Genomic DNA, 13,417 nt, shown 5'->3' on the forward strand with positions numbered 1-13,417 from the left:
GAATCCCAGTAAACAGACCACTCACACAGCCACTTTCTAGTGCAACAGGCAGCAATGCTAACCAAAATAGCACCGAGTACTGGTATTGTCTTTATATCTAGCCATCCCACTGATAAGTATTTACCTTTGAAGACTAGCTAATCAAACTAAAGAATGAACTCAGTCAGCCCTGATATTTGGTATTTTCCCTTTTTTAATCCAGGATATTTAAAAGAAATACCAGATTTAGAGTGTTACAATGCTATTAATTTGAAGGAGCTGTCATGGGGGAGGAAGAAAAGGGTAAATCACAAAGACTGATGTGATTGATTCATGCTGCTCAACTCCCCTTACCGAAGAGGCTTACCCAAATGTAGTACATGTTTGCCAAACACTTTCCAATTAAAGGACTTAATTAGTTCTTCTGATCCTTCCCAAACAAATATCCGATTAAGAAATAAGTATCACACAGGCTTTTGGTTAATATATGTCAACTTGGCTACCAAAAAAATTGTAGCCATGTTTAACAACCCATCACCATGAATTTTAGCAATCAAATGGCTCACGGATTGAGCTTCTGGTTCCAGAGTGAGACTCAGAGTTTTCATTTGAAAACTTGGATCCCAAATTTGAGCCATCCCCTTCCTCTTCATCACTATCCTCATGCTGAGACATTAGGTATAGTCGAGCTCCTTCTGGCTGGGGGAAGTTGCTCTCAGCTTTAAGTGGTGTGCTTGTTCTTCTGAATTTCAACAGTGCTTTAAATTCCGGATTATTTTCAGAAGCATCCAAGTATGTGCTTTCATCTCCCCTTCCTTTTTCATTTATCTTGGATGACTTGATTGCAGTCATGCTGGTCTCTCCTTCCAAGGGAAGATGATCAACAGGAGCCAAGTTTCTCTTTTCTTTTTTATTAATAGCTCCATTTCTTTTAGGAAGATCAGAAGCTTTAGTTTCACTTACTGCAAGATCATTCACGGAGGCTTTGATACTTTGTTCTGGAGCTCCCCTTTTGATATATATTCTCATCTGTGTATGATAGCTACGTAAAGCATCATATGGCTGTGACATTGACACAAATAAAATATCTTTTTGTGCTGGAAATGTATGATCCCCAAACTTCTCGTGTTTATGTAACTCTCTAGATATTGGAGATGAAGCTTCAGATGTTTCTTGAAGAAGCTTTTCTAAAGAGCTACTGAATTCACTGAATTTTGCAATATTTGAAACAGAAGTTTTTTCTATTATTTCTTGTATTTCCTGAGGAGGATCTCTCTCTTGTTGATGTGGAGCATGTACACTTTGACGAGTCCCTATTTTACCTTGCATTTTCTTATCCATATTTTCCAGCATAGAAGCTGGTATTTCAGAAATCTCTTTCTGTAGCTTCTGCAAATTAACATCAAATACTTCATATTCAGCCTTGAACACTGCAGATCTTTCTATGGTCTCACTGACTTCCCGAGACAACTCTCCATCACACTCACGGGTCACCCTTTTAACTTCCACCTTAGCAGGCCTCCATACTGTGCTGTCAGCACGTTTTGGTTTAGGAGGTGGTGTTTCAGAGGCCTCCTCCAGCAGCTTCTCTAAAGCAGAACTCAAATCACTGACCTTGGATGGGGCAACAGACTTTTCTATGGTCTCACTGATTTCCTGCAGCAATTCTCTATCATTCTCACAGGTCATGCTTTTAAGTTCCACCTCAGCAGGACTTGGTACTGTGCTAATGGCACGTTTTGGTTTAGGAGGTGGTGTTTCAGAGGCCTCCTCCAGCAGCTTCTCTAAAGCAGAACTCAAGCCACTGACCTTGGATGGGGCAACAGACTTTTCTATGGTCTCACTGATTTCCTGCAGTAACTCTCTATCATGCTCACAGGTCATGCTTTTAAGTTCCACCTCAGCAGTTCTCTGTACAAAGCTGTCGGCATATTTCGGTTTAGGCGGTGACATTTCTGAGGCCTCTTCTAGCAGTTTCTCTAAAGCAAAACTCAAGCCACTGACCTTGGATAAGGCAACAGATTTTTCTATAGTCTCACTGATTTCCTGCGGCAAGTCTCCGTCGTGTTTATAGGTTGTGCTTTTAAATTCCATCTCAGCAGGCCTCGGTACCATGCTAATGGCACGTTTTGGTTCAGGAGGTGGTGTTTCAGAGACCTCCTCCAGCAGCTTCTCTAAAGCAGAACTCAAATCACTGACCTTGGATGGGGCAACAGACTTTTCTATGGTCTCACTGATTTCCTGCAGCAAGTCTCCATCGTGTTCATAGGTTGTGCTTTTAACTTCCATCTCAGCAGGCCTCGGTACCGTGCTAATGGCACATTTTGGTTTAGGAGGTGGCGTTTCGGAGACTTCCTTCAGCAGCTTCTCTAAAGCAGAACTTACGCCACGGACCTTGGATGGGGCAAGAGACTTTTCTATGATCTCATTGACCTCTTCAGGCTGACCAGTATCTTCCTGGCATGTCAATTCTATGCTGCAATTAGTTTGTGATATACTGTTTGTGTCGTCTGATGTTTTCATTCCCACCCTCCTATACTTAAAAGGTTGAGATGTAAAAGTTTCTCTGAGCAGGTTCTGAAAACCAGCTTGAGGCCTCTGAGAACCCTCAAGAGTAACATCATTGTCTGCTGCCTGATGTTGTAGGCAGAAAGGTTCAAATCCCCTAAACAGTTTCCTGGGCTCTTTTTTGTTTTCATGCTCATCTACTGATAGCACATACATTTTCCCTAAGCTTTTGTTTATTTCTTTTTTTTGATCAGCAGAAGAAATGTCATGGCTCTGTTCTACTGTTCTTTCAAAAACGCTACACTGATTTGAGTGAAAAGTTGTCTCTTTCAAAATGTTTTCTTTTAGGTTCAAGCTAGATGACATCTCAGAGGCTTCCTTTTCTAACTTCTTTAGGCCTAATTTGAATGCATCAAGCCCAGCTTTAGGTTGAACAACCTTATCCACAGTCTCTGCAGCCTCCTCTTTAGGGAGACTGACATCTAATGGAGTAGTCTTGTTCTCAACTTTTTCTATAGTTAAACATTGCCAATCATCTACTGCTGTCTCCTTTAAAGCATCTTTATCACTGGGTGACTGGAGCAAATGCAAGGAAACATGATGTTCTTTTGAGGAAACAATACCTTTTTCTATACATTCTTTAACTTCTTGCCCTGGAAGACCCATCTTTTCCTGGAGTTTTGAGATAACTGGTTTACTGTCCAGCTGGACAGAGTCTGTATTTTTTGTCTGTGTCACATTCAGACCTTTCAGTGTAGGTGATCCTAGAGGCACTTCACATACCACAGAATCTAATTTCTGTGTGTTTTTTCTCTCAGATGTTTGGGTTTGTTGTTGAATTAACTCATGCTTGCTCATGTTGTCTCTGCCCTTTTTATCTTCCTGTGATTTTCTTTCATAGGTTATTGAACTAGTACTCTTTGGCAAAGAAACATCTCCCCTATCAACACTATTCTGTAATTTAACTCCAGTATCCCAGAAGTTTCTCAGACTCTGGAACTGTGAAGGATCTGAAATTTGATTCTTGGACTTTTCATTCATTTTTTCTTTTAAAGACAAAACCTGGAAGCGGGGCTTCTGTTGGGAACAAGCAGCAATTTTTCCTTTAAGTGTTTCTTTCTCATCTTTGTCTTCACTTTTTGTGGAAGTTGAACTGGCACCAACTTGTGGCTGCAGGTAACTAGCTTTTGGCAATTCTGTGGATTGATGAGCTTCATCAGATGGAAATCTTCCTTCTGTTTTTTCAACCGTGTGGCCTGGTCCAAACTCCAAAGAGTTCCGATGTTCATTTCTTGAAGCCTGGCTTGCACCACTTAGTTTAGCACTTCTTAACATATTCTTGCTTTGATCATCCAATCCATTAGGTAGGTCTACTGCAGTTGGGTTTATTTTGTCACTTTCTCTGAGGTTTTTCAATGCACCACCACCTGATGCATTAGTATTAGCTTCTTTCTCTCCATGACTGGGGATAGTTTTATCCCTCTCCCAGAATGCTCTGATCTCCTTTATTCTTCTTTTTTCTCGTATTGCCTTCTCTGATTCACATTTCTGAGCTGGTAGCTTGTGTGCTTGCTGTTCCAAGAAATCTAATTTTTTATTTTGTTCCTCAATTTCTCTTTCTTCAGCTCTTGTACAGTCAAATTCAGTTAGGAATTTGCTATTTTGCTTCTCATTCTCTTCTCCTTTCTTAGGTTTCATCCTCTCTTTTATCAGCTGTGTATCTTCTGAAATAAGTGATGCAGGTGAGATACTATTCCATTGCTTAATCTTTCCAAACGGTAACTCTTTTGTAACTTTTGGTTTTCCATCCATGCTAGGCCCACTGTGTTCTGGAGGAAGAACTGCCGTTCTGGATGAGAAGTCCACGTCCTCTTCGGATTCCCTGCCTTGGGATCTGGCTGATACATGTTTCCTATCTTCAGTATCAGAACTTCTTTCCAACCAATTCAAAATTTTTGATACAGATTCACCAGCCACTTTGAGTTCATCAGCACGTTTGTCAGGCTTGAAAGTGGTTTTAGCATCTTGCTCCTCAACAAGATCAGGCTTACCTTGTTGAAGACTTGTAGAATTGGCATTTGACACCTCATGTACTTCTGTTTTAGCAGAAAGCTGATGTTTATCTATAAGGTAAACAAACTTAACAGAGTTAGGAATCAGGCACACAATTCTATAAATGTTTGATCTATCTTGAAAAATATCTCAGATTACTTTTTTTAACTGTTAGCAGAGAAAAAAAGAGTTCTTTGTCCTTGTGTCTTTGGAAAGAACCATACTGCAGGCAATGGAGTAAAAAGTAAAATTCCTGCACTGATATATCCTACCAGAAGATTAATGACGTTACTTTCGAGGGTGCAAGCAGATAAGATTGATTATCCCCATTCTAAAGGAAATGGCTACATTGAAAGGGGGGATGGGATGGTGGGGCATGTGCAGGCAGCAGGGGGAACAACCCAGAATACTTGTGTTTAGTCCCATGAGCAAATCCCCGAGTCACAACTGGATTACTACCACAGACAGTCAACAACAGTACACCAAAATTTCTTCAGTTCCCATGCAGACAGATCTACCAGGCCTTATAACAGGAATTTTATCCAAATGCCATCACTTCACCATCATCATCCACAAAAAAGGTGCCTATCCAGGCTCTGATCTGATTGTTAATTCTTAAGAATACCAATAGTAGATAATCTAAAAAATACTGGACTACATTAGAGCATTAAAATACAAAAAAGTGATTTAGAATTTAATTCTGCAGTATATAGCACATTCCTACTCTTTCTGTTTCCTAGTCGTCAAGTCTTAAATACAAGTGAATTAAACATTAATGAATACGTGCCATATGCTATTGCATTCTGTTCTACACTCCCATCAGTCTCTTACCAGTAATGTTTGTGTGTGACTTTGATTCACAGCTCAAGATCTGGTTGGATTTATTTTCACGTGTCTCATCAACACTCAGTTCATTATTGCCATTTGGCAGGATATTGCTGGAGGATTTCTGTAGAGTTTCAAGTGTCTTAGGAGTAACCATCTTTGTCTGCGAGGCTTCATTACCCAGGAAGGCTGACCTATTAGTGTCACAAGGGCCAGATGCTGATGTATCTTCTCGTAAGCCATCTTTCGGTTTTACTTGTAAAGCTGATGAAGAGGTTCCCAAAGGTTTTACAGCAGGAATTTGCTTATTCCCCAATGAATCTGATTTAATAGCATTGCTTCCACTACTCTTTATTTCATCAGATTCTAGCAAATCAAACTCTCCTGTTTCTCTACCACGGTGTAGCTGTGGGCTTTGCAGAGGTACCCCTTTACCCGTGCTAGACGAGAACCTCACTTGTTTTAGTTTTTCTAGTGAAATTTCTGTGGAGTCTCCTGCTTCTTCCATAAGAGAATTCTTCTCAGCTTCTCCTTCAAAAATAGTTGCAGTAGGAAGACCATTCTTTTTCTGAACATCTAACATCTGACTAACACGAACTTCTGAGTCAGTGGAACTTGAACTTGAACTGCGCTTCAGAATGCCCCTGGGCGGTGTGCTGATGCCATTCACCCTCTCGGTCTGTTTGGCTGATTTTGAAATGAAATCTTCTCTTTGTGACACAGGACCTGTTGCTTTATGAATTAATTTTCTAGCTTTTGGGACAGGACGCTTAACTAGTCCTTTCTGTGATTCATCAGGAGGTTCTACAGAAGGCTTCTCATGTTTCTCTGTTTCATCATTTTGTAAGTTTGGTTTAGGTCGGCTCTCTTCTGAGAGTGACAAAATTTCTGTAAGACAGAAGAAATCATGAGTTTACATGACATTCATCTGAATAAACAGAGGGGTATGACCCAGTGCAGATCTAGAATGAAGTGATTGGTTTATTGACTGGTTTATTAAAAACATCTGCAGTAAGAGACATGCAGAAATTGAACACAGGTGTTGATTTCATTTGTATGTAATAGGATGTTTTAGCAGATGAAAATCCTGCAGTTATTTCTTATTCTAGAAACAGTAACTATTTTATGTTTCCAAAGATAGAGAGCACACCGAACTTTTGATCAGCATTATTCCTGCAAGGGAGAAAGTTTGCAGGGAAAGGCAGCTTTAGAATTCAGAAGAATAGAGTTCAGGTTCAGAACATCAACAGCAACCTACAGATATTGAATCAGGCTATTTCCATGTTCATATGAAACAAGGTAAAATGCAGAAGTGATCTCCTGGTAGGGAGATAATTATTTTTTTAATTCCTAATGTGCAAGTCTTCTTTTTTCCTGTTTGCAAGCTTTCTAACAGAGACAGGAGAGTAATTTCCACATATAAACCTGCAAATTACAACTTCAAATGCCTGTATTGTGATATATCACCACTCATCTACTTGCTTGCAGAGACCACTGCAGGAAAGGGAGGATTTGAAAATAAACAGGACTGAGAAAACAAAGGAAAATAATAAAGGTCAAAGAGTTAGGTTTCTTCTGCTGAGCCAATAGCAGTAAAGACTGGAAGGTCATAAAGGCAGCTATGCCAAATTCAAGGAAGTTTCTCTGTTCTCTTAAATGCAATTCAGGACAAACAGCCCTCTCAGATGGAGTGCTTAATACTGACTAGAACTGTGAGTAAAACAAAGGAAGCAAAACCCACTTACTCATGTAAACAGTCATTTCCAAAACATGGGGTTTGAAATGAACTAGTTGATAGGTCCAAGTAGTTAAGATAAAACAGGTTTTGATATCTTACAAAAGAAGCAATGAAAGTAAAAGTAATTTCCATATAAACCACCACCAAGAAATTCACAGTCATATGCTAAATAAGTATATTTACCCTTTGATAGCTGAGGTAGAGTGGCTGGTCTGTTTTCTGATTCCCCACTGTTCAAGTTATCACCTGGTGCAGTGGTATTAAATGGATTTCTCCTTTGCTAAAAGAGGAACAAACATTATAGTTGCAGTCAAAGTGTTGCATCAGTACAGTCTTGACAAAATAAATGAAAAGTGCATTGATTTCCTCTGCCTCACTACCCTGTCAGCAAAGAGCCTGAAAGCATGCCTCTTAAAATGGATACATCACAAAAAACCTAAACAATATGAACCAGAGAACTATCAGAACTCCTAGTGATAGCCTCATCTTGTTCTTTTTGAAGTCACCAGCTGCAGAGATAAGCCACCACTTAAAGACACCTGAAAATCCCAAGTTGTTGCAAGTTAAATAATTTTATCTCTAGTTCTGTGATTTTAGAGATACTGAAACACAGCAGGACAATTCTTTCCAGTGGTTAGAAATAACATCAAGCACAGACAGCCACTGATTATAGCCATAACAGCACTTTGGTGCTGAACTTTGAATAGTTTCCATTGTTTGTTTGTTTTAAAGGGAGACAAACAAATACTCTTTTTTTTTTTCTCCACCTTATTATCTTTCTTCCTCAAATCTTTGTCTTTATCACTGAAGCAAAGAAACACACAAAATATAAAAGATAGCTTCTGCTATACTTAATACCAGCCATACCTTTACTTGTGAGATTGCTGCCTTCACAGATCTTTCCTCTGGTTTGTCTAACACAGAGGTTATTGTTTTAGAACTGCAAAGAAAAAGCATATAACAAACTTCAGCAAACAGGACATTACTTTAAGCCTTTTTGAATAATCAAAACAAAGATTCATTTATATATACTCAAATATAACCTCTTGGCACCTAAAGCTTTCTATTTAACCTATTCTCATCAGATTTAGAAGCAAGCCTTCTCCTTTCCATAGCAAGGGAATATTCGTGCTGCTTTGTTTCCTTGCAAAAATTTATTTGCATGTTAAAGAATTCAGTACAACTTCTTGGTGTGACAGAAATAATTTTTTTATATCTTTTAGATTTTTAAGCAAGCTTTATGTAATACAGCTGCTCTCCAGACAGTATCAGTGTTGCCATGTCCATCCTTACCCTACATTGATTTCAGTCTTAGAAGTATAAAAGTGGAGGAAAGTGCCAAAATCTGGTAAAAACGGAGTTTTGCAAACTCTGAGTAAGAAAAATCAGGAGCCATATCACCACTACAGCAACTACATGACATGCCACAGATGACAACACATCCCCTGAGAGGTACAGCTTATAAACTATTCTTACAAATAAGATCCACAAAATCTGTTGTTTGATAGCATAAGTGAATTTATTACTTGTGACCCTGACTAATTATAGCCCAGATAAGGAGAAATTAAAACAGCTAGAAGAGACAGCTCCCACTTTATATCAAGAAATATTTAATCTATTTTCAGAATGATGTAAGGGATTTTTTCCAAAACAAACTCAATTTGTAAAAATCTGTTTTGGAAATTATCTAAACATCTCAGATATGAAAAAGCATTAGTTTTCTGAAGTTGGAAGTTAGATGTGGATTTAAATATGGTCTTTACAGGACAACATCATTCAGTATCTTAACTTTACCTAGAAAATGCTGTCATTAAACCAACTTACGTGCTTATGATTTTGGAAATGGGGGAAACAGTACAAGGCAGGAAAAAATAATATTCTCAAGGTAGGAAGTAGAGCCTCAACACTAGAAGGAAAACAACTCCTGTGTTTTTTCCATTATAGATGTACAAGGAGATTCCAATACTGAGTATTTCTTTAGTTGTGATCATTGGTATGGGTGACTTTCAGATATTGACTGGTAAGCAGCAGAGCCACAAGACAATGCTTTTGATGACAGACGTGGTACCTAAGGACAAGATAACAGCTCCCAGCTCTCATCAAGGGCCAGGTTCAAACAGGAGCTGCCTCCTCACTTGGACAAAGATCTCTCCAGTCAGGTAACTGGCAACAGTCCACCCTGCTGAGGAAAGAACTTCCCCATCTTCTCCAGGGTACAGTACAGTTAACCTTGAAGTTCAGGAAACAAAAAAAAGTCTGGGAGCCACCCTTGAAAGGCTACTGGCTTCTGGACTGATGTGTCTGAGAAGTGACATCACTTCCATTTTACAAATGGGAAAACATCAATCATTATGGAGAAGATAAGATGACACAGTAACGAGCAGCCTGAACATAAGGCTAGGAAAAAAATACAGAAGTCTATAGCTGAGATTACAACTGGATCTCTTCCTCACTCTTTTGGTTTAACATCACCTTTAAGAAATATACCACCACACATAGTGATACATACTGAAGGTATGAGCTGATCTTGTAATGGAAATTATGGTGTGAGTGAAAAAAATAAAAACTTTCTCATTTCAGCACTAACTGCAGCAGCCTCTTATATGCACACACCAGGTATAACAGATCATTATTGTTCTTTTTATTCTTCTCTGATTGCAAATTAAAAAAAAAAAAATAGATCCCAAAGATCTCAGTACTGCTACTTTTATTTTCTTTTCAAAAAATAGAATTCCACGTTAGTTTTTAATCTTAGTTCTAATACTTCTTTTTCCACTCTGAAAATACATGTATTTATTTAAAGAAACTTTGTTCTGATGAACTAGACTTTGTGTTCTTGCTTTTATAAAGCATTTGAGTTTGGTTGTGGTTTTAAGAGCACCTGTGTGCTCCTGTACTTTGTGTCTCATCTACACCATCTCCTACCCAACAAAACAAACATGGGTTTTTTTGTAGGGTTTTTTTGTTCTGTTTTGTTTTTTAAGGTCTAGGTCATGACTGCTTCAACCCTTCGCTCATTTAAAATAAAGAAAATACTGTTAGGTACCCTGGGCTGCAAGAAACTGGTAAGACATTCTTTGGTCTGCAGTTTTTACAGGCAGGAAGGTAACTTTTAAGTCTCACTGAACACACACACAATCCCATGGTATTTTAATGGAATGCTGCTTCAGATTTACCATAGAATAATTAAGGATTGTGCATCTGGCATTACATACTGAAAGCCTTGCTCTAAAGGAACAAGGTAGAGAAAAGAAAACCACACCCAGGATACTGTAAATTTCACAACAAATGGTCTGAAAATACGAGTCAACCTATACAGATGGCAAGCAAAGTGGGAACAATCAGTTCCCAGATATGCTGCATTCACAAGGCTAATCTAAGAGAGTGTATGAAGCCAAACTGATAAATACACTCTGATTAAAAAATTCCTGCATTGCAATTCAGAAAAAAAAAGGGCCAAGAACCACAGCGAAGGCCTGAACTCCACACAGACTGGACAGCAACCAAGAGGCAACAAGGCAAAGGCAGGAGCAAAGATAGAGAAAGGGATTAGAGATTTGCAGGCACTGTTAATACAGTCTACTCAGAAATAGCCTCCCATTTAAAAACAAACAAACAAACAAAAAACCTCACCAACAAAAAACCAAACCTCAAACCTAAGCCTTCCTGGGCTCATCCTGAACAGTAGAGAACCTGGTGTGAGTAAAGCTAGTGCAATTTAATGGTACTCCATAGAAGTGTCCTTATCTAGGTATCCAGCACCCCTATCATTCCAGCAAAACTACATGGATTTTAGGAACCAGGGTTTTCGTGCAAATTTTTCACTTCGCAGAACTCTAGAACAGTTGTCACCTGTTCAATGTAGGCTAAGAATATTTTCTAGCCTGGCGAAAACAACGTACAAATTTTAATTTGAACAGTAAAACCCCTTTAACACTGCCTTTTTTTTGAGATTCAGTATATAGACAGATGATATCACTGAACAGAGGTAATATTGACAGTCTGAGTCACCCTAGGAAACTGTGCAAGGTTACACCTTCAAAGGCACTTCACACACCTGGCTTGTAAAAACTCTGGTATGCAAGGAAAGTACCACAGTGATATAACGCCCAAGAAAAAAAAAAAAAAAAAAATCATAGCTTCATTACTAAATTTAGGTATTTGGGGTGTGGGGACAAAGATCACTACGCTAACTTTAAGAATACAGTTGTGGGCTGATTTCTGTCCCACCTAATATAGCAGGACCCTGACTCAACAGCAGTTGAACTGGCCCCAGGGCTGGATTTGACCCTGAGCAGTTTACAAACAGATCTACCAGAACTGAACTTTCTTTGCATTCAGTAAGAATTAGTTTGGTTTAAGAATAGGATCCAGAAAAAAACGTGGGTAATTTTTTAATCACCTATCTTCTGGCCCCAATCCTCAGGTTAGCAGTTATTCAGTTTATGCAAAGCCTGCCAGCCAGCGCTGGCCTGAAGCCCACTCTTAGAGAAGGGGGGGGGAAAAACCCCACTTAAAACCCTAAAATCCACAACTCCCACAAACCTACCCCGAAAGCAGCACTTTAAAATGCTTTAAAAGTCCAAGTGCTCGAATCACATGTAGCATTTGGGCACTAGAAGCTGTGAACTCACTTGGTGCAGTCCTAAACTCCAGAATGATACTCTCTCTCATCCTCTTAATTCTAGCCATGTTGAGACTACTGCATTGCAACAGGAAGATTCAATTAATTTGTTGTGGCTCTGCTATTCTAACAGCCAAATTAAATGTTTGTGGTGTCTAGGTTTTCCCTTTCCACCTAACTGGTGGGGTTATTGCTTTCCCAGCACTGTGTTTCCACTCAATTCCTGATCAGCTGCTGCCATTAAAAGACAGGCCCACAGCCATGTCAGGCTGGTTTCGTTCAAAGCCCGGTATTAAGAGAATAGAAAAAAGGACTATTTTAAAGACATAGTGCACCTCCTGCAAACTTCCCATGTGTTGTGTAAACTAAGCTCAGTCACAGTGAAATAAGTCCACACTAAAATCATAAGCATTGGATTGCACATAGTCCTGCCATTTTGCTTGCTTCATCTTTTGACATTTTAGAAGCAAATAATCTGAGACACCTAATCACGTATTTATGCAAAGTAAATGCATGTAAGCATCCAGTCCACATATCCTAAGAACCACTTCCAACTGCCTCATAATTCCTGGACTGGGTGAGCTTGCTTTAAAGGGTATTGGTGAGAGTGTAAGCACACATCAAGAAGGTACACAGGCCAATTAATTTCTGGCACAATTCGAAGCAAGGGGCAGGAGAGGGTCCTGAACAGTAACTATCAAGTTTTGCATGGCTGTGACCTGAAATAAGTCATCAAATCACTTTAATTTAAACACCACTACCGTCATATTCCAAACTATGTGTTCTTAAACCTCGTTATGTTATACTTTTAAAAAGGCTGCCCTGGCAGTTCATGAAATGTATTACTCTATCAATCACACAGAATTTGTGGAGTTGTTATTCTTACTGTTACATTATACGGCTGTGCTGTTTTTAAAGTATCATCATCTTTTCCTGATGTGCAAGATGACATGCAAAATACTCTAAAAGATGTATTAAACGGGAGCATGTCTTGTGCTGTCCATAAAGAAATAACTCCGTAACAATCTTCTGAAGGTAAAAGCCACCTGTTAAAAAAAATACGTTCAGTAACAACTAACTCTGTCAGCTTTATCAACCAACCTGGGGGCGGGGGAACAGCTAAGCTCTTTTGTGATAAGCAACCTTTATCATCCTTACTGTACTAGTCTATAACAAAGCAGTTTATTTGACCTTTTTTAGCATGGTTTCAGATGTGAGTATGACAAATACCCTTTTGAGTTCACTGATAATGGATATAAAGGACACTGATAATGGACATAAAGGATAAGAAAGACCAGCAATGCAAGCCATAATTGTTAAGACTTACACCAACCTTCGGTGCCATTCATCGTGAACATGCATGCCCAGTTTGCAGACCACAAAAGTGAAAGATTCAACTGCTACTAGATACTGTACAAATGCATAGTAGGAGAGAAGCCTTGCTGCAAAGAGAAAAGAGATGACATACAGAGAAGGCCTTAGAAGACAGACAAGAAAGCAAAAGGTTATAGAGCTGATCAACGGCACAACCAGAAGTAAACCAGCCACCTTAAAGAAGTTACTCTGGCTCTTACCTCATTCTGTTCACAGAAAGCACAAACAACAGCTATCTGTATTACACCCTGGTTCTTGTTTCCTCAATGGCGTTGGGGAATCTGGCCATTCACAGACATTTCATTTCCACCTGCTGT

At 39.1% G+C, this 13,417-nt stretch overlaps 1 protein-coding gene across 6 annotated transcripts in view; it reads right to left on the reverse strand.

The window, feature by feature from the left end:
- The window catches only part of SYTL2 (synaptotagmin like 2), a 64,266-nt gene that overhangs the window by 16,586 nt on the left and 34,263 nt on the right, over positions 1-13,417 (reverse strand). For 2 of the 6 annotated variants that reach the window (XM_074918130.1, XM_074918121.1), the window contains exons 5-8: positions 7,970-8,042; positions 7,286-7,382; positions 5,371-6,252; positions 4,539-4,610 (exon numbers count right to left, since the gene is read on the reverse strand). In XM_074918130.1, the coding sequence (XP_074774231.1) occupies positions 4,539-4,610; positions 5,371-6,252; positions 7,286-7,382; positions 7,970-8,042 (1,124 nt within the window). Of the gene's footprint in view, positions 1-2,911; positions 4,611-5,057; positions 5,063-5,189; positions 5,194-5,370; positions 6,253-7,285; positions 7,383-7,969; positions 8,043-13,059; positions 13,169-13,417 lie in introns of those variants that run through there. The other 4 variants (XM_074918112.1, XM_074918145.1, XM_074918138.1 and 1 more) reach the window with 4 other exon arrangements.

The sequence above is a fragment of the Athene noctua genome, chromosome 1, assembly GCF_965140245.1.
Source record: "Athene noctua chromosome 1, bAthNoc1.hap1.1, whole genome shotgun sequence".
NCBI lineage: Eukaryota > Metazoa > Chordata > Aves > Strigiformes > Strigidae > Athene > Athene noctua.